This window comes from Ailuropoda melanoleuca, chromosome 7 (assembly GCF_002007445.2).
Source record: "Ailuropoda melanoleuca isolate Jingjing chromosome 7, ASM200744v2, whole genome shotgun sequence".
NCBI lineage: Eukaryota > Metazoa > Chordata > Mammalia > Carnivora > Ursidae > Ailuropoda > Ailuropoda melanoleuca.
In genome coordinates this window covers 39,858,569-39,880,177 of record NC_048224.1, presented here as the reverse complement: position 1 = coordinate 39,880,177, position 21,609 = coordinate 39,858,569, and the positions used below count along the sequence as shown (strand labels likewise).

The 21,609-nt window shown below is 39.9% G+C and overlaps 2 protein-coding genes across 15 annotated transcripts in view; one reads left to right on the top strand and one right to left on the bottom strand.

Annotated features, from left to right (window-relative positions):
* The window catches only part of HSDL2 (hydroxysteroid dehydrogenase like 2), a 75,375-nt gene extending 74,389 nt beyond the window's left edge, over positions 1–986 (bottom strand). The window contains exons 1-2 of one of the 5 annotated variants that reach the window (XM_034664296.1): positions 789–986; positions 49–146 (exon numbers count right to left, since the gene is read on the bottom strand). The gene's annotated coding sequence lies outside the window, so the exon portion shown is untranslated. The remainder of the gene's footprint in view (positions 1–48; positions 147–788) is intronic. The other 4 variants (XM_034664292.1, XM_034664295.1, XM_034664293.1 and 1 more) reach the window with 4 other exon arrangements.
* A 154-nt stretch (positions 987–1,140) lies between these two features.
* Positions 1,141–21,609, top strand: part of PTBP3 (polypyrimidine tract binding protein 3) — a 131,290-nt gene continuing 110,821 nt past the window's right edge. For 5 of the 10 annotated variants that reach the window (XM_034664290.1, XM_034664284.1, XM_034664289.1 and 2 more), the window contains exon 1: positions 1,141–1,342. Coding sequence is in view for 2 of the 10 variants with exons in the window: in XM_034664282.1 (XP_034520173.1) it covers positions 1,335–1,342; positions 4,214–4,247 (42 nt within the window). In the remaining 8 variants the exon portion in view is untranslated. Of the gene's footprint in view, positions 1,343–1,617; positions 1,831–4,213; positions 4,248–21,609 lie in introns of those variants that run through there. The other 5 variants (XM_034664282.1, XM_034664281.1, XM_034664291.1 and 2 more) reach the window with 4 other exon arrangements.

The window sequence follows — 21,609 nt, the reverse complement described above, 5'->3', positions numbered from 1 at the left end:
AGCAGGATATACTAGCAAGGATAGATGATGACTGAGGCGTCTTGTTACCTGCTTCTCAAATGAGGCTGAGGAGGAACAGTCCTCTCTTTACAGTCAGGTTAGGAATTTGGTCTAGGGCAGCGTTTAGTGGCTTAAGTTTTGATGATCTGTGAATTGAAAAATCACTGAATTTCAGAACTAGACAGAATGTAAAAGGGCAAACAAGCGAGTTGCCACTAATTATATACATAATTTTGCTCAGAGGAGAGGAAGGGGCTCCCTTGGCTGTGAAATTGTGGGAGAATCACTCCGTTAGTTGTCTACATTTTCATCTGAAAAAAGGGGAATACTCACTCTCTCAGAGGATACGTTTGTTCTTTACATGGAAGGATATGAAAAACTCCATAAAACGCTGGCAACATAGTGGCCATTCCGTATTGTGCAACGAATGTTTCATATAAATTCAAACCCAGACTGTCGGGTCGAAAAGCACTCAGACTAAAACTGTACACAACTGAGAGGTTCTCAAGTTCCGGCAGTCTCTTTCATTCACCTCATTCATTTTAACCTCAACTACACCTATCGAGTCCCAGAAGTCGACTCCCAGGACCCGGGGGACGACCCGCGGGCCCCGCACCGGAGGGAGTTCCCGCCGGCGCGGGTCCCGAGCCCGGGCTTCCTCCGGTTGCAGGGCCCGGGGGGCTTCGAAGACCACGGCCCGCGCCGGGCCTCCGTGCTTGGGGTCCAGCCACCGCCAGCCTCGCCCACTAAGCCGCCGAGGTTCTAGTGTCCTGGCGAGACACTCCTACCTACACTCCAGAGCCGGGTCTCCAACGCTCTTCCCGCGGGGAGACGGAGGTGTCTGAACCTGGCAACCCCGAGCAGAGTCACCGGAAGGCCGGCGGGGCCGGCGAGTGGGCGGAAGGGGCGGCAAAGAGGGAAGCACAAGGAGCGCGCTCCCGTGAACGCAGGAGGGAGGTGGGGGCGAGGCGCGCGCGTGCGCTGGAAAGAGAGGCCGGGAGGCGGAGTCTTAGGGCGACGGCAGGAAGAGGGCGCCCTGGAGCCGAGCGGGAGGCCGGCTAGGGGCGGGGCGGAGGGAGGGCGTAGACCCCCCCAGGGGGCGGGGTGAGGCGAGGCGGGGACGCGCTTGCGGGGTGGGGAAGGCGGGGGCGCGGCGGTGGCGGGAGCGTCCCTGGTCTCCGCCCCTGTTTCCCACTCTCCTCCACCTCTCACCCGGCGGGGCTCCGGAGAGCCGCCGCTTGCCCGTCCCCGGAGCCGCCCAGCTGCCGCCGCCTCCGCCCTCCGCTCGCGGTGAGCCCGTCAGTCCCCGCACCGTGCGCTCCTCCGTCTGGGCCATGGATGGGTAAGTACTCGAAGGCGCAGCGACTGTGCGGGGCTGCGTCTGCCCAGCTTCCTTTCGGCTCTCGGCCGGACGCGCCGGGGCCGGGGAGCCGGGCGCGGCGCCGGCGGCCGGAGGAGCGACCCCGGCCGAGTCCGACGGCGGGGCTTCCGGACGCCCCGAATCGCGGAGGGGCGGTCCGCCGCCGCCTCTTCTTCCCCCCTGGGGCGCCCCCGTAATGTCCGCCCCTTCACATCTTCACACCCGGAAGCGGAGGAAAGCCGGGTGCAGCCGCCGGGTGCCGGGGTCCGCCCTCCGCGCGCAGAGTCCGGGGAGCCCGGCCCGGCCTGCCGACACTTCCTCTCAGAAAATGGTGCGCTGCGCTGGGGGAGGCGGAGGCGGCGCTCGGGGCGGGCGTCCTCCCGCTTGGGGAGTTGCTGTTTACCGGTGAGGTGGGGCCAGCGCTGGAGCTTCCCCTGGCAGGGAGACGAGTGGCCGCGGAGAGGCGGACGGTGAGTGTACGCGTCGGGGCACGTCTGGGCGGCGACCTGGTCCCGAAGCCAGGGCCCCCCGCTGGTGTCGACGTGCCGGGGGACCCGCCGAGGTCTCCGGACTTGGCCAGTGAGCTGTGGTAACGACCTCTGTATACCGGGCGTCTGGACCTGGTGACCATGGACTCCTGCCCCCGCAGCCCCCCCGAAAGAAACTTCGTGAATTTCTGCAATTTTCGGGAGCGTTCAGACGCTCTAAAAGTTAATGAGGTCCGTGGCCAAAATAAAAAGATTTGGAATCACTGATAGATATATTTCTCTGAGAACCCAGGGATATGGCGTGGGACCTGACAGATAATTTAATATTTAAAGAAACGACTAGATTACGATCTTCGTGGACTAATTGTAGCATATGTGTATCAAGATTTTAAAAATATCTCCAGCTCTGTTAGAACTTGCAAATCCACGTATTCATTCCCATTATATATTTGAGTTTTTGTTTGGCCTTTTACTTGCTTTTGAGGACAACATATCTGTAAACCCCCTGGTTGTAGAATATGTGGAACTCGAGTAAACAGTAGAAGCCTTGTTCATGTTACCATATAGTTGATGATTGTTGCCATGCTGTGTAAAGACAATGGAATCTTCCAACAATTTCTGTCTTCGTTAGACTTCATTTATCTGCTTTCATAACATTAAGTCTGTATGATATTTGGATTAACTCATTTGAATGCTAATTGCACACTGCTACAGACTTCAGACAGTGCGGTTTTAGATTTCATTGATGGTTGTGATGTTCTGTATTTTATATTAATTTAATTGAAGCCATTTTTATTGTTTAATTGAAACTTTTCTGAGAACGTTGAAAACTCATTTCACATCACCTTATTCAGTTACACTTTATGTGTGTGCAAAGTTTTGCTGTTTTAATTTGTGTGATTATGCCAACATTTCAATTCAGGAAGGCTGTGAAATTAAGTGTCTCACTGTGTATGTAGTGCGTTGTCGTTAGACGGTTTGACTTGAGCTAGGCTAGCTTTTTGTATTGGAAAATTTATAGTGCTGACAAAGGACTCGAGTTAAACATCTTGGCTGTTAAACTCTTGGGTAACTGAGAAGTGCAAACTTACCCTTTTGGATAGTTTAATAACTCTCTCTTCACCCTGTATGTTGTTTTAGAGCTAAGAATGAGTTTATTGGTTTATATATGTGGGGCAGTAAGACATTCTGGAAGGTAAGTTCAAGACCTATACAATCTTATTTTCCATGCACAAGCAGTTATTTGACACATTTAAATTTCAGACAAATGAATTTCAAGTTTCAGAAATCTATAAGAAAAAATTAAAAATCTACATGGTGGTTGTTCAAAACAATTAAATTTGCATCAATGAACAATCCAGATTCATAAATCTGTTTACTTTTATTAAGTAATGGCATTATAGGTTATTAACAATATATAAAATTTAGATGGAGCTTTCTTTTAGGAGGTATGGAGGCAAACGGTAATTGAAGATGGGTTCTTTGGGGTGAGAAAAGATGGTTTTTTGTTTGAGAGAACTTTATAGGAGTTTTTACACCTTGGGGTTAAGGGATATGGTTTTGAACACAGTGAATATTTGCTTTCAGAAGGCTAATTAACTTTCTGCATTTTCTCGCAGCCAGAAAAGGTCCTTTTTCATTATTTTGGATAGTTAAAAAAGAAACAACAAACCACCAGTCAGTATATCTTTCTAGTTCTTCCTCAAATCCCAACTGTCTTGTGTGTTTGTGTGCCCGCGTGTGTGTTCATTTCCTCCTGAGATAATTTATCCTTAAACACCGTTTTGATGTGGTGTTTTTTTTAAAAGCAGATCTTTGAAATTTTTCATGTCTGAAATTTGATATTTGCATTTATTTTAGTTCTGAGACACTATCTTAGCTGTATTTTGGTGAGCTTTTTCAGGTGGTAGGTGCAAATTTGCAAGATACCTTCTGTTTCTGTAAAAGCCATTCACTAGTTTTGTTTCATTTAAAATTTTAAAACATATTTCAGACCAGTGATTTAAAAGAATGAGCTTTGGCGATCTTAAGTTTTGATTTGGATTTGTTAAATAGAGGTAAATGGATAAACACATATTACTCCTTTTATTGAAACACAACTATACTTTAATAAATACCAGAAGAATTTGATTTATTATTTGTTTCTGACATTGTAGTTAAAGCTGTGCTTTTACACTCTGCTGTTGGTAGACTGTCCCATCACTTTTCTTTGTATTAACATTTCACAACTCATCACATTCTTATTTTTATTAATTTTTATTATTATAATGCTTTTCCTTTTTTCTTTTAATCTTGTTATCTCTGTCTTTTTAAACTTGTTCTCTAACTTTGTTTTCCATTTTCTCTTTTTACTTTTTCCATACAGTGTTGTTACAGATCTTATAGCAGTCGGTTTAAAGGTAGGACTCTTTTACTATCCTTTCTTAAGCTTTTTTAAATCTTGGTTTCGGCATTTTTCCCCCTAGTGGTGATATCATCTCACCTGTTCATAAAATTATGTTTTACTGTGTAATAATATCTTTCATTTTTATTTAGCTCCAAAATAAGTGGACCTGTAGCTGATTTTTTTACGTATTTGTAAAGAGGGGCTATGATATTATCTTGTATATCTAAAATGTGAACAAAAAGTTAAGCGCAGAGTTTTACTTAACTATCAGAGTTTGTTTGATTTGTTTTAGCAGTTAAATGTAGCTGTATTTCCCTATCATGTTTGTTCTTATATTGTCTCTTGGATGTGTTTATGAGTAATAAAATAATAATAGCAGCTAAAGTTTCTTCAATTCCTAGTATGTGCCAGCTGCTTTACACATATTTCATTAATTGTAACAGTCCTTCAAGGTAGGTATTAATAAATTCCCATTTTAGAGATGTAAAAATAGGTCCAGAAAGTTTGTTTTCAAGGTGTGGTGCACCAGAGCTCAAACCCGTATCTTCCTGGTTCCAAAGCCTGACTTTTTTTTTTTTTTAAATATAACTAGCTGCCAGTAATAAGGGTTCTGTCTAGAAAGTGAACAGGAGAGCTGGATAATTAATATTTTACAGTAATAACTCTTCTAAGTTAAGTCACATTAGTTTTATCAGTTTTCTCATTTATTGAATTCTAAAATGTAAATTGAGGGGCGCCTGGGTGGCGACTGCCTTTGGCTCAGGGCGTGATCGGGATGGAGTCCCACATCGGGCTCCTCCGCTGGGAGCCTGCTTCTTCCTTTCCCACTCCCCCTGCTGTGTTCCCTCTCTAGCTGGCTGTCTCTCTGTCACATAAATAAATAAAATCTTTAAAAATAAATAAATAAAATGTAAATCGAGTAAACAATGTTCACCAATATGAGGCTTTTAAAATATAAATGGGTGTTTTAAGGTTTCCTTTAGCAATTTGGTGTTTGATATATCTGAATTGAGAATCTAGTTCTAGAGGCCACTTATAGTTTGGATTACTATAGAAAACAAAAGTAAATAATTCATATTTATATTATATGTATTTTATGTAAAGTTGTTTCACCACTTTCTGTCCTCTTCATCATCTCTTCTTGCTAGCAATTTCATCACTCCTACATTTGCAGTTACTGGATCTGGTGGTGGTGCTCGTATTCTTAAAATACCTTGAAAAAAATAAGCACAATAGCATATGAAACTAACAATAGGATTCTGAGACTAACATGATAGGGAACTACTGCTTATACTGTCTTTTGAAGTTGGGTGGAGTTAGCTTGCTTTGGCAAACTTTGAACATAATTTATGAATTGAAAATAAATGGAGGAAACTCTTTGGTGAGATATGCTTTTCTTTTTCTTGTTTTTCTTCTTCACAGATACTTGAGTCGCTTTCTCTTTTGGGAATGACACTAAGAGATTAGAAACTGCAGGCTTATATCTAGGATCCCTTTTGGTGTCTCTGTAGGTACCTGTGAGGGGAAGAATATGTAAAGTGAATGTTTTGGTTTTAGCTGAAATGTAATTTGTGATTCTAGAGTTTATCTGGCAAAAATGAATACATGAGACTTTAAAAAACTTAACATTTTGAGTTGAGAAATTATACTTGAGGGGCTGTTATGCCTTTTTTATTATGGGGAAAATATATCCTAATGATAAGTAAAAGAAAAAGATTAGGCACGGCAACCAGATTTGAATACATGATTTGGATTTCTGACTACCTGTTTAGCAGCAAGCGCTTTGAAAACAAAAGATCAGATTTTTCTTTTCTATTTTCTTACATTCTGAAGAAATGATAAGCTGATTTAGTTATTTCACTAGGCAGTTTGTATTTTTATAGACTTACATACTGGAAATGTCTGTAAAATTACTCATTAAATGGAGAATTTCTCCTAAGATTGTTCTGCTTCTTTCTTGGATCCCATCCAGGGAGTTTAGTTACAGGGAATAGGCTAATAAGGCTCATAATTCATCTAGATTGTGTAAACCAAAATTAGCAAATTTAAATAAGTCCTTCAAGAATGTCAGTTACTTACCTTCCTCTGTTACTCTCTGAATATGATGATACAACAAAGAGTTTCAGCCAGTGGCAAGAGTGGATTTCAGTTTATGTTCCATAAGTTGCTTTTCCGGATTCAGAAAAATAGTAAGAATTTAAAGAATTAAAAATGCCCTTAAATATGAAATCCTTTATTTTAGGGAAAGAAAGCTAAATTGTTTTTAGAGATGACTGATAATGAACATGTGTCAAGAACTTTATCATACCAGATAAATCAAACTGTTGGCGTTGTGGGTAACATAGCTTTTTGTGTGTGTACCTAAGTGTATTTCAAATTTCCATCTTATAATTTATTTACTAACTAGTTTATCTGAAACTCAAATATTTCCCATATTTGTGGTTATGTTTCTAAAGTACTATAGTAGTTATTAAAACAAATGATTTTTGGGCACCTGGGTGGCTCAGGCCATTGAGTCTGATTTTGGCTTAGGTCATGATCAGGGTCCTGGGATTGAGCCCCCTGTTGGGCTTCCCACTCAGCAGTGAGTCTGCTTCTCCCTCTCCCTCTGCCCTTTCCCCAGCTTATTCTTTCTCTGTCTCTCTCTCTCCCTCTCTCCCTCTCTCCCTCCCCCTCTCCCCCCTTCGCACTCTCAAGAGCTGGGGAAGGGGGAGAGGAAGAGGGAGAGAAGCAGACTCCCTGGTGAGCCTGGAGCCTGATGCTGCTCAGTCTGAGGACCCTGAGATCAGGACCTGAGCCGAAATCAGGAATCCGCCACTTAACCAACAGCTACCCAGGTGGCCCTAAAACATGATTTTTTAAAATGATGATAGTCCATATGTTTTCTGGGTAGTCTTCCTGTTTTAAATGATGAGAATAGAAAAACTGATGTTTAGTGGACTGAAATTGGCTTCTAATAATTATCATGCCTGTCAATATAAAGGAAAGAACAATATAGCATATTTAAATTGATTTTGAAGATCAATTTTTTATTTGCTTGACCAGAGCTTAGCAAAGGACAGCTTGTGGACCAAATCCAGCTTGCCACCTGTTTTGTAAATAGTTTTTGTTGGAACACAGCCTTGCTAATTCCATACTGTCTGGTGACTTTCACAATAGAATGGTAGAGTTGAATAGTTGTAGCAGTGATCATATGACCACAAAGCCTAAAATATTTACTTTCTGGCCCTTTTCAGAAAAAGCTTGCCTGCTGCTGTACTAGAGCTATACAAAAAATAGAAGGCTTTTGCTGGAATTTTTTTTTTTTTTGATTGGGCTGTAATTTACATAGAGTGAAATGCATAGTTCTCAAGGGCGCAGCGCAATAAATTTTAACAAATGTAATCCTCCCGTGTTTCCTACTCCCCAGTCAAGGCATTAGAACATCACTGAAAAATGTTCTTTGTTGTCTTTTTCCAGACTTATTCTAGGCATAATGATTTCTATTATCATAGATAGTTTTTTTCCTGTTTCTGAACTTAATATAAATGGAATAAAATATTTATACAGTGTAAGGTCTTTTATTTCTGGCTTCTTATACTCAGCAAAATGATTGTTTGTTTATAGGTTTATTTATTTATTTTGGTGGGGGAGGGCAGGAGGGAGAGGGAGAAAGAGTCTTAAGCATACTCCACACTGTCTCATGACCCTTGGATCACCACCTGAGCAGAAACCAAGAGTCAGTTGCTCAGCTGGTCCCTTAACCGATGGACTGAGCCAGCCAGGCGCCCCTCAGCAAAATGATTTTTAGATTCAGCCATGTTACATGTAACAGTAGTTCATTATTTTTATATGTGAGAGTATTCCATTATGTGAATGTATTATAATATTTGAAAACCTATTCTCATGTTGGTAGATGTTTGGGTTCTTTCCAGATTTGGACTATTATGAATAAAGCTGCTATAAGCATTTGTTAATGTCTTTGGGTAGATATATGTTTCATACTATACCATACCTAGGAGTAGAATTAGATAATGTGTATGTTTAAATTTGTAAGAAACTGTCAAACTATTTTGTTAAATGTTGTACCACTTTATACTGTAACTAGGTTTGTATTAGAGTTTAGGTTGCCCACATCCTTGTTTACATGTGCGTATTGCCAGTCTTCACTTTTATCCATTCTAGTGGGTGTAACCAGAATTGCTAACAGTATCTCATTATAGTTTTAATTTGCATTGGCTTCATGACTGGTGGTGGCGCTTACCTTCTCGTGTATTTCTACCCTTTTGTGTGTTTTTAGCTATTATCTTTCATGAATGTCTGTTTTTACCTGTTTTTAAAAACAATTTATTTATTGTTTCTGAGCCACCAGTGGGTGGCTCAGTTGGTTGAGCAGCTGCCTTTGGCTGAGGTCGTGTTCCCGGGGTCCTGGGATTGAGCCCTGCATCCGGCACCCTGTTCAGCAGGGAGTCTGCCTCTCCCTTTGCTCCCCCCTTCACGGTCTCTCTCATGCTCTCTCTCACATAAACAAAATCTTTAAAAAAAAAAAAAAAAGATGTATTTATTTATTTTTAAAAAGAGAGAGATAGGGAGGGAGGGAAAAAGGGCATGGGGGAAGGGACTGAGGGAGAAAGTCTTAAGCAGACAAGCTCTGAGCACAGAGCCTGAGGGGACTTGATCTCAGTACCCTAAGATCATGCCCTCGGTTGAAACAAAGAGTTGGCTGCTTAACCAGGTGCCCGTTTTACCTANAAAAAAAAAAAAAGATGTATTTATTTATTTTTAAAAAGAGAGAGATAGGGAGGGAGGGAAAAAGGGCATGGGGGAAGGGACTGAGGGAGAAAGTCTTAAGCAGACAAGCTCTGAGCACAGAGCCTGAGGGGACTTGATCTCAGTACCCTAAGATCATGCCCTCGGTTGAAACAAAGAGTTGGCTGCTTAACCAGGTGCCCGTTTTACCTATTTTTTTTAATTTAAAATTTTTTTAAATTAATTAATTTATTTATTTGACAGAGAGACAGCCAGCGAGAGAGAGAACACAAGCAGGGGGAGTGGGAGAGGAAGAAGCAGGCTCACAGCAGAGGAGCCTGATGTGGGGCTCGATCCCATAACACTGGGATCACGCCCTGAGCTGAAGGCAGACGCTTAACCGCTGTGCCACCCAGGCACCCCTTAATTTAAATTTTTAATTTTTTAAAAGATTTTATTTATTTGAGAGAGAGAGCAAAGAGAACGCCTGAACAGTGGGGGAGGGGCATTGGGAGAGGGAGAAGCAGACTCCCCGCTGAGCAGGGAGCCCCACACAGGTCTGGATCTCAGCCAGGACCCTGAGATTATGAACCGAGCTGAAGGCAGATGCTTAACTGATTGAGCCACTCAGGCACCCCACCTGCTTTTTTTTTTTTTTTAAAGTAGATTTCTTGTTATGGCGCCTGGCTGGCTCTTTCAAAAGGGGCTGTGACTCTTGATTGATCTCAGGGTCATGAGTTCCAGCTCTACTTTGGGTGTAGAGGTTACTTAAATCAATAGATGAAAAACTGGGAAAAAAAAAGTGAGTTCCTGTAGGCATATAGTGAGACTGTTTTTTAAAAAATATTGTATTTTTTTAAAGATTTTATTGTCAGTGCGAGAGCACGCACAAGCAGTGGGGAGCAGCAGGCAGAGGGAGGAAGCGGGCTTCCCGCTGAGCAAGGAGGCCCCCCACCCTGCCGTGGGGTGGATCCCAGGATCCCGGGATCATGACCTAAGCTGAAGGCAGACAGACGCTTAACTGACTGAGCCACCCAGGGGTCCCAAGACCATTTTTTAAAAAAGATTTTATTTATTTGTTTGAGAGAGAGTGCACAGAACAAGATAAAGAATAGCAAACCAGAGCAAGCATGAGCACATTGGTTGGGTGGCAGAGGGAGAGGGAGAAGCAGGTTCCCTGTTGAGCAGGGGGCTGGATCCCAGGACACTGGGACCCCGATCTGAGCCGAAAGCAGACAAAAGCCACCCAGGTGTTTCTAGTAAGGTCTTTTTTAAATTTTCTCTGACAGTCTGTCTTTTAATTGGTATATATATAGGCCGTTCACACTTCAAGGGATGATTTGGTTGGATTAATATCTACCTTGTTCATAACTTTTCAAAATTAGCCTAGTAAATTTGAAGATCTAATTGGATTTACTAAGCAATTCATGAATCAGGCAGCATCCCGGCTAACAAGTGGAGGGGAGCTTCAAGGTATTATACAACATAGGTTTTTATAGGAAGGAAGGTGGGGCAAGACGTTATTATCGAAAGAAAAGAAAGGATTGTTTAGGCAAGATCACCTTCTTTTACAGGGGTCTTATTATGTAGTTTACCTCATCTTCCTTTGGGGGATTGAGAGGGCCCTGTGACGGATTACCTCATTGATGCTGATCAGAAAATTCCTGACTGACCAGTTAAGACAATTCTGGGGGAGGTTGAAACTGCTAGTAGGTTAGGTATTAAGTCCAAATTTCATGATTTGCCTTAAGTGATGCCATTTTTGGGCCTGTGGTTTTGTTAACACTGTTCGTTGACTTGTTCTTTGTTTTTATTTTCTTCCTCTCATTTTTTGCCTTCTCTGGTTTTAATTGAACAATTTGTATGATTTCGTTTATCTCCTCTCCGCATATTATATTTACTTGAAACATTTTTTTAGTGGTCGCCCTGTACATTCTAGTGCATGCGGTATACATTTATAGCTCCTCAAAGTCCACCTTCAAATAACACTGCACTGCTTTATGTACACCTTATGACAGCATTTTCATTTACTCCTTCCTGTCCCTTGTGATAGTGTTATCCTTCATTTCACTTAACCAAATGCAGTAATCATCCAATGCATTGTTACGATTATGACATCATGTTAACAGTTATCTTTTAGATCAATTAATAAGATGTATAAAATATTTTATTTTACCTTCAACTATTCCCTCTCCCACAGTCTTCCTTTCCTTATGTGGATCTGAGTTTCCGATGTATATAATTTTCCTTCTCTCCAAAGAACAACTTTTTAATTTTTTTTAAGATTTTGTTTATTCATTTGAGAGAGAGAGGGCGTGCGCGTGAGCACACAGAGGAGAGGAAGAGAAGCAGACTCACTGTTGAACAGGGAGCCAGATGCGGGGCTGGATTCCAGACCTGGAGATCATGACCTGAGCTGAAAGCAGACACTTCCTATCTGAGCTACCCATGTGCCTCTCTGAAGAACTTCTTTTAACATTTATTGCAGAGCAGGTCTACTGACAATCAATTCTCTTGGTTTTTGTCTGAGAAAGTCTTTATTTCTCCTTTACTTTTTTTTTTTTTAAGTAGGGTTCATGCCCAGTGTGGAGTCCAGTGAAGGGCTTGAACGCATATCAAGACCTGAGCTGAGACCAAGAGTTGGACACTTACCTAAATGAGCCACCCAGGTGCCCAGTCCTTTACTTTTGAAGGATGCTTTTCATATAGAATTCTAGGTTAGTGGGTGTTTTTTTTTTTCTTCCCTTAATACTTTAAATACTTCATTCTACTTTCTTGATGCTTGCAGTGTTTCTGATAAGAAAGAAACCTGTAATTCTTACCTTTATTCCTCTCTATGTATGTAAGGTGTTTTTTCCCCCTCTGTTTTTTTCCCAAGGTCTTTAATATTTTCTTTATATGAACTCTGTTACTTGAAATAGGGTTGAAAGTGTTCTTTTTTTTTTTTTTTTAAAGATTTTATTTATTTATTCGACAGAGATAGATACAGCCAGCGAGAGAGGGAACACAAGCAGGGGGAGTGGGAGAGGAAGAAGCAGGCTCATAGCAGAGGAGCCCGATATGGGGCTCGATCCCATAACTCCGGGATCATGCCCTGAGCCGAAGGCAGACGCTTAACCGCTGTGCCACCCAGGCGCCCCGAAAGTGTTCTTTATATATTCTAGGTATAAGTCCTTTTTCAGATATATGTATTGCAAATATTTTCTCTCAGTCTGTTTCTTGTCTATTCATTTCTTAATAGTGTCTTGATAAATAGAAGAATTTAATTTTGACAGATCTCTTTTCCAGTTTTTGGTTATGGCTTTCTGTTCTNAAGTGTTCTTTATATATTCTAGGTATAAGTCCTTTTTCAGATATATGTATTGCGAATATTTTCTCTCAGTCTGTTGCTTGTCTATTCATTTCTTAATGGTGTCTTGATAAATAGAAGAATTTAATTTTGACAGATCTCTTTTCCAGTTTTTGGTTATGGCTTTCTGTTCTTGTCTAAGAAATCTGCTTATCCCAAGGATAGAAAGATATTTTATTTATTTGTTTTCAGAAGCCTGTACTTTTGGGACACCTGGGTGGCTCAGTCTGTTAAGCGTCTGCCTTCAGCTCAGGTCATGATCCCAGGGTCCTAGGGTCAAGTCCCGCATTGGACTCCTTGAGCAAGGAGTCTGCTTCTCCCTCTGCCTGCTACTACCCCTGCTTGTACTCTCTCTCTCTCTCTCATAAATAAATAAATAGATAAATCAAATCTTAAAAAAAAAAAAGAAGAAGAAGAAGCCTGTACACTGAACTTTTATGAAAGGTTAGGTCTGAGATGAATCTCAGATTTGTTTTTGTGTGTGGTGGAGGTAGAGATTGATTTGTTTCCATATGGTTATCTGGTTAGTTTGTGGCACCTTTTCTTAAAAAGATTTTTCTTTCAAGGGGGGGTAATCAGAAGGGATGAAGCATGAGAGACTATGGACTCTGAGAAACAAACTGAAGGCTTCAGAGGGGAGGGGGGTGGGGGAATGGGATAGACTGGTGATGTAGTAAGGAGGGCACGTATTGCATGGTGCACTGGGTGTTATACGCAATTAATGAATCATCGAACTTTACATCAGAAACCGGGGATGTACTTTATGGTGACTAACATAATATAATAAAAAAAATTAAAAAAATAATTAAAAAAAAGATTTTTCTTTCTGTAATGAATTGTTTTGGTACCATTATTTGAAAATCAGCCCACCATTTGTGAATGTGTCTATTTATACACACTGAATTTTTATCCGATATCTATTTATTATGTTAATATCACACTGTCTTGATAACAATGGATTTGTAGTGTGTCTTAAAATCAAGTAGTGTAGGTCCTCTAACTTTGTTCTTCTTTATCAATATTGATTTAGCTATACTAAGTCATTTGCATTTTACTTAAAAATTTACAGTTAGCTCCTCAGTTTTTACTTAGAAGCTGGGATAATGACTGGGATTGCACAGACTATATGGGTCAGTTAGGGAGAGATTGACATTTCAGCCGTATTGAGTCTTGTAATCTGTGGAATAGATATCTCAGGTTTTAGGTCTTATGTAATTTCTTTTAGTGCTGTTTTGTAGTTTTCAGTGTACAGGTTTACCTGTATATTTTAAATATGTCCCTTTTTTCTTTGATGGTAGATCGTGTTCTAGTCACTATACAGAAATAACTTCACACATTTACTTTGTAACNGTGTCCCTTTTTTCTTTGATGGTAAATTGTGTTCTAGTCACTATACAGAAATAACTTCACACATTTACTTTGTAACTTATTGCTGTTATTGTATTTTTTAATTGCTTAGGTTTTTTTAAATGTACATGATCATGTCATCTGTAAATACAGTTTTATTTCCTCTTTCCAATCTGGATGATTTTTTTTTCTTGCCTTAACCCAAAATTTAAGACCTCCTGTATAATGCTAAGTAGAGGTGACAACATCCTTGTCTTCTTCCTGCTTATAAGGGAAAGCAGTCCATCTTTGTTAGCTGTAGGTTTTTCTTAGATGCCTTTCTCATGTTTAAAAATTGCTTTCTGGTTAGAATGGCTAAAACTAACAAGTCAGGAAACGACAGATATTGGTGAGGATGCAGAGCAAGGACAACCTTCTTAAACTGTTGGTGGGAATGCAAGCTGGTGCAGCCACTCTGGAAAACAGTATGAAGGTTCCTCAAAAAGTTGAAAATAGAGCTTACCCTATGACCCAGCAATTGCACTAGTGGGTATTTACCCCAAAGATACAAATGTAGTGATCCGAAGGGGCACATGCACCCCAATGTTTATAGCGGAAGTGTCTACCATAGCCAAACTATGGAAAGAGCCCAGATGTCGATCAACAGATGAATGGATAAAGAAGATGTGGTATATATATATGTACACACACACACACGATGGATTATTATGCAGCCATCAAAAAAAATGAAATCTTGCCATTTGCAATGATGTGGATGAAACTAGAGGGTATTACAGTAAGCGAAATAAGTCAACCAAAGAAAGACAATTATCATGTGATCTCACTGATATGTGGAATTTGAGAAACAAGACAGAGGATCGTAGGGGAAGAGAGGAAAAAATGAAACAAGATGGAACCAGAGAGCCAGACAAACCATAAGAGACTCTTAATCTCAGGAAACAAACTGAGGGTTGCTGGAGTTGAGGGGGCTGTGGGGATGGGGTGGCTGGGTGATGGACATTGGGGAGGGTATGTGTTATGGTTAGCACTGTGAGTTGTGTAAGACTGATGAATCACAGATCTGTACCCCGAAACAAATAATACATTATATGTTAATTTAAAAAAAAAAAATTTTTAAAAATTGCTTTCTGTTCACTGTTTAATGTTTTTTATTAACATGAATGGATGTTGGATTTGGATCTTTCAAGGAATTTGTATGTTGCAGCTAAATTGTTGAATATGTGGGCATAAAATTTTTCATATTTCCGTACCTTGTTACTCTCTCTAGGATCTGTAATGATTTCCATCCATCTTTTCAGTTCTGATATTGGTAATTCATGTTTTCTTTCTTTCTTTCTTTCTTTTTTTTTTTGCTGATTGGTCTAGCTAGAGGTTTTCAGTATTACTGATCTTTTTCAAAAGGCAGTTTTTGGTTTCATTTATTTTCTCTTGGTTGACTTTTCTGTTTCATCACTTTCACTTTATTATTGAGATTTATTTTCTTACATTTTCTGTGGGTTAGGAATCTAGGTGTGGCTTAGCTGAGTCCCCCGACTTTGGGGCTCTTACACAAGAGTGTTATCAGAGTGTTGGTAGATGCTGGATTCATCTTCTATGGAAGAATCTACTTCCAGGCTCACTCATATGGTTGGCAGGAGTACGTTCCTCCTGAGCTGTTGACCTGAGGGCATCACTTCCTCATTTGTTGTTGCCTAAAGGCTGCCCTCAATTCCTTGCCATGTGGGTCTCTCCATAGTGCAGCTTGCCTCAGACTTGTTTCTCCCGAATAACCAATAGACAGAGTAAGAGTTAAGCAGAAGTCAGTCTTTTGAAACCTGTCTGGGAGGGGGCAACCTGTCACCTTTGCTAAAGTATTCTGTTCTTAGAAGCATGTCACTAGGTGTAGCCCACATTGGGGGGGTAGGATGTTATACCTGGGTGTGAATACTAGGCAGTGGGGACCATCTTAGAGGTGTTTGCTTACTACTCCAGAAGAGAAATTGCAGAGTGGTGTAGGGATAATGCACATGTTCAGCTTTACTAGATAGTTCCAGGGTACTAATTAACAATGTTTGAGAGTTACTGTTATAACAAATTCTCACCAACACTGGGTGGTTTTCACTTGAGATATTTTTAATGTAGTCATTTTAATGCTATGAATTTTCCTCTAAGCACAGCTTTAGCCACATCCTGAAAGTTTGATTTGTTCTGTTTTCATTTTTATTGAGAGTCAATGAAACTGCAAGTAGGAGATAATAAGTAACTTAAATGAAATGTACAAATTCCTTGAAAGACAGAAAATATTAAGTGACCAAAACTGACATGAGTTAAAAGTATTCCCTTTTATAGAAAGAGTTTGTGTAAGATTAATATTATTTGTTTCTTAAATCTTTGATAAAATTCAGTATAGCTGTTTGTGGTAAAGTTTTTAATTATGAACTCAGTTTTTAAAAATAGATCCTGTATTAATTCAGATTTTAAGTTTCTTTAGTCATATCCCACAGATTTTGATATACTGGTGCATACAAGTGTGGGAGAGGGGCAGAGGAAAAGACTCTCCAAACAGACTCCCTGCTGAGCTGGGAGCCAGAGACCTGGCTGAATCAACTGAGCCACCCAGGCACCCCTCAACTTTTTTTTTCTAACAGTATAAACTTCAAGATATCTGATCAATTTTTTTTTTATATCTCTTAGCTTTGTTTTTCAATTGGTTTGAGTGCTTTTTTCCAAAAAATATTATAACATTTTATATCTTTGTGTGGCAAATTTGGTGAGGCTTTGTATCTCTGAGAAACAATTCAAAAAGCTTTCTTTCACCTTGCCCTCACACTGAGACCTTTGGGTGTTCAACTGGAGTCTGTAGCTACTTGTCTCCATCATCCCTCCCCCATGTANTATTTTTAGGGAGAAACAATTCAAAAAGCTTTCTTTCACCTTGTCCTCACACTGAGACCTTTGGGTGTTCAACTGGAGTCTGTAGCTACTTGTCTCCATCATCCCTCCCCCATGTACTAGTTCGAATTGGCCTTCAGCTTCCTCAGGGTTTCTCTCTCATAATTTTGGTTCCTGAAACCCATACATCTGTAGGTTCTCTGTGTTTGCTTTGGAGATGGGAGTTAACAGTTCGTGCTAATTTGCTAATTTCAGGCTTTAGACTAACCTGTTTATTACCAAGTACCCATAACCTAGACACATTATTGTGAAATTTTAGAATTCCATGAAGACATGACTGTGAAAGCTTTCAGGAGAGAAAAAACAAGTCACCTTCAAAGAAATAAATGTCAGACTGGCATCTTACCGACCACACTATGTGCTAACCGAAAATGCGAATGTGTTTATAATCTTCTTAGGACAAATAATTTTAACCCAGGATTTTTTTTCTTTCTTTTCGTTTTTTTACTAAGTCAAATGATTAATTATGAGGGTACAACTATGAAGACAGACTTTTCAGACATGCATGGATCCAGAGAGTTTGCTTTCTGTTTACCATAATTTAGGTGGTTACTTAAGGATATCCTCTGGCAAAATGATAAAGTGGACAGTGAAGACACAAGTTCAAAAAAAAAAGCTAAGCCAACCCAGAAGACTAAAAAGAAGACTAGGGTTAACAGCTGTTCAGAAGGCCTGGAAAGCAGTCTTGATTGAAGCAGGAGGAAGCAAAAAAAGAAAGGAGATCATGAGCTAACTATGAACCAAATTAGAATGTGGTGTTTAAGAGAGTGAATGTGATAAAGAAACCATTTGATCTTGATTCTAGGAATAGTTTTTCTCAAGTGGTCCTAATTTTGTGACATTAGACTGTAGAGTAAAAAGTGAAATGTGGTGAGGTATGTTTCCTTGAACAGTATTTACATAGTCATAAAAATGTAAATGCTGTTTTAGTTTTTAGCTTTGAGTCAAACTTTGGACAGGATATGGATAAAGGAAGCCTAGAATGTTCTTGTTGCAGGGAAGAATGTAACAACTATAAGGATAAAAAATAAAAGTGAAGCTGGCAGAGGGAGGGAAGGAGAGAACAGATTACTTGCCCTAACAGCTTTGTCTTTCAAAATGGAGAATTAAGGGGTTGTCAAATTGACAAAATAAGCAATAAAACTATAAAGTTAGTATTTAAGATTTTTAAAGGTAAATTATTCAAGAATTAAAATTAATAGCATATATTTCAAACACTAAGAGGGCAAGAAAATGGAAAAGTTTAAGAGATAAATTTTTAAGTTTTCATATTAGAGTTAAGCTGGTTTATTTTTAAAGTTGATAACTCAAAAGTAGTGGTACAACCATATTATCTAGGGTTATAGGGACAACCATAAGAAAGACTGAGAACTATTTAAAGATCAGGATTGGGGTGGAGGGATTTGCTTTATCATATAAACTTCTTTTTAATAGTTGATATAGAGCATGCATTTAATGAAAGTAAAAATTCATAAATAAAAGTTTAAAACAGAAGTAATTCAACAAAAAATAAATTCAGCCGTGTATATAGAGAAGTCTCATTTGCATGTTGTCCTTCTAGTCTTTCCCCACCAAAGGTAACAATTTTATTAGTTTTTCATTTACCTTCTAGTACCTTTTATGCAAGTAAAGGGAAGTACACATATTTTTTCTTCCTCTTCAGTACAAAAGGCAGCATATTTATATCCACTGTTCTTCACTTTGATTTTCTCAACAAAACAGAGGGAATCTTCTTCAGAGTTCCCCCCTTTCTAATTTTTTAAAATATTTATTTATTTATTTATTTATTTAAGATTTTATGTGTTTTTCTGACAGAACAAATAGGGGGAGCAGCAGGCAGAGGGAGAGGGAGAAGCAGGCTCCCTCCTGAGGAGGGAAGCGAGATGTGGGGCTTGATCCCAGGACTCTGGGATCATGACCCGAGACAAAGGCAGACATCTAACGAACTGAGCTACCCAGGCACCCTGATTTATTTATTTTTAAGTAATCTGTATGCCCATCATTGGCTTGAACTCACAACCCTGAGATCAAGAGTCGCATGTTCTATGGACTAAGCCAGCCAGGCACCCCATTCTAGTTTTTTGAACAGCTGCAAAATGTTCTGTGAATATAGAAATTAATTCATTAGGTCTTCTATTGATGGACTCCTATGTTATTTATAATATCATGCTATAATAAACAGTTCCTCATGAATAATCTTTAGATATTTCATGTGTATGCGGGTGTGTCTGTGAAGTAGAGTCTAGTCATGGGGTTGCTATATCAAAGTTTAAATGTGTTGCAGGTAAATAGTACCAGAAACTCCATTGGGATAATACTATTTTGCATGATCCATTTCTTGCAGAAATTGTGCTGTTGAATTTTGGATTTTTGCCAGTCTTATTGGTGAGAAATGTTATCTCAGTATAGGGTTTTTTAAATTTGTTTTGTTTTTTAATATATGAGTGAGGTAGAGCGTATTTTTCTATCTTTAAGGGTTGTTTGTATTCCTCTTTCTTTTGGAGGTTGGTTCTTGTCCTTTACTTTTCTGTTGCCTCAATCAGTCTTTCTTTTCAGTTTAGAAGCTCTTTGTAGATTAGGGAGGTAAATCCTTTGTCCACAGTGAATTGCAAATATTTATTCCCAGTGTGTCATTTGACCTGCTTATGAAACTTTCTGCCATGTGGAGCCTTTTGTTTTTTGAATAATTGAATTTGATGTGTTTGTGTGTTTGCTTATTTTTAATATAACTGGATTTTGAACCTTAGATACTAGGCTCTCCCTATTCAAGTCTTATAAAGGAATTCGTTGTTTTTTTTTTTTTTTTAAATAGTAGTATTGTTCACATTTAGATTTTTATTCATTTGGGGTTTATCCTGGTGTATGGTGTGAGATATGGGGTCAACTTTATCTTTTTCCAATGGCTATCTTGTTTTCCAGGTATCATTTATTATAAAGTTCATTTTCTCTACGGTAAATTGATGATATACTTTGGTGCTTTAGCTGTTCCAAATGTAATGTGACCATAGGTATAAGACCTTGGTTATTCTAATTGTCAGTTAACCTGAGAGACAACAATAGGCAGAGTGGGAGGGAAACTTCCTTCTAAATAATAGCTACTAAGTCCTTTATGTGTATTTTTGTGTGTAATCATCACAACACTATGAGGAAGATGTTTTTATTTTCCTCATCACAGATTTGGAAACAGGAACAGAGAAACCAAATAATTTATCCTTCACTTATAAAGTAGTGGAGTTAGGATTTAAATTCAGAGAGTGTGATTTCACAGGCTTGTGCTGTTTAACACATTTAACGCTACAACATTGTGTCCCATCTCTCATCTTAGTGGAGGCAGCCCAGAGGTTCCGGTTTCTCCCCCTTTCAAATTCATTGCTAATGCTGCTGTAGCAGCAATGGCTGTGGAGATAGAACCTAAACTAAAGACATGTGTCTGGGTTCCAGCCTTAAAAGAGAGGTGCAAGAGAAGTTAGGATTTGTTGGCTGTTTGGGCTTGGCAAATGTACAGAAAATAGTTAATATAGCAGGCTGGAGACTGCTGTCCTTAGGAAGGCTGTTTGTAAGGTTGGCCCTTGGCTGGAATCCTGGCTAGTAAACAGTTCCTACATTGATATGACCTATCCTTAAATGTTTAGAGTGTCTTATTGTTCCTAGAGTGTTTGTGTAAATGATGTGGTTTATACTTTGGGAGTCTGGAATTTTGGTACATGCTGGGCAGAGGGTATCTGTGTGACCAGCTCCCAATAGGAACCCTGGGCAGTGAATCTCTAATGACCTTCCCTGGTAGATAACGTTCTACGTGTGTTATCACAATTCATTGCCGGAGGAATTAAGTGTGTGCGGCTCCACTAGGAGAGAACTCGTGGAAGCTTGCCCTTGGTGTCCCCCAGATTTTGCCCCATACACCATTCTCTTTTGCTTGCTTTGCCTTGTATCCTTCCATTGTAATGAGTCTTAGCTGTGAAAACAGCTTTATGCCAAGTCCTCTGAGTACTTTTAGAGAATCAGTGAACCTGGAGATGGTCTTGAGGCTAATTCTAGACATCGACATTAAAATGTTTGTTGTGATTTGGGCCATAGGGGTATGTGTGTATATGTGAGGGTGGGAATTGGAGAGAGGGAGGAAATGAACGTATATGAAATTTGAGGTTTTTATAACTTTGGGAGGTTAGCAGCAACAGTAGCTGAGACTAACACCAGAGGAGAGTTTCCTTCTTTACATGCAGAAGGAATACTGGCAGATTAACAGCGGTTGGTGCTCAGTGACTACTGCAGACAGGAACTTCATTCAGCGGCTGTATTGCTAGTGATGACATTTGGAGCAATAGCATCAACAACCAAGGAGCAGTGCAGTAGCTGCAGAGAGGTAGCCTTTTAGACTGAGCTAGCACACCTCAGATTTTAGGATTTGTCTTCAAGAGAGGACTCCTGCTTATAAAAGTAAGACATTTTCTTGAGAAGTTGTATGACAGTTGTGGGTGAAAGAAGAAAGAGCCAAATCCATAATCATAGGTTTTAACATCTCTCTCAATTATTGCTAGAATAAGTAGACATAACATCAGCATTCTGTTCACAGGTACTGTTTATGCCCCTCTCCCTCAGGTTAAAGAAAGTGCATTTTATTCCTATCTTGCTAGGTATCAGTATATAAGAAGTCTTTTATGAAAAGGAACTCTGCATATTTATTATAACATTAGACCAATTTTACAGAAGAGGATACCAAACCTGTGATGTTATTGTAACCTAATACCTTAGATCAAACAGGCGGTAAGTGACGGGCTAGCTTCAAAGAAAGGTTTGTTGGCAAAGCACATGCTCTGTTTTTTATACAATGGTGCCTGTAATGGGGCGCCTGGGTGGCTCAGTCGTTAAGCGTCTGCCTTCGGCTCAGGGCGTGATCCCAGAGTCCTGGGATTGAGCCCGCATTGGGCTCCCTGCTCAGTGGGAAGCCTGCTTCTTCCTCTCCCACTCCCCCTGCTTGTGTTCCCTCTCTCGCTGGCTGTCTCTCTCTCTGTCAAATAAA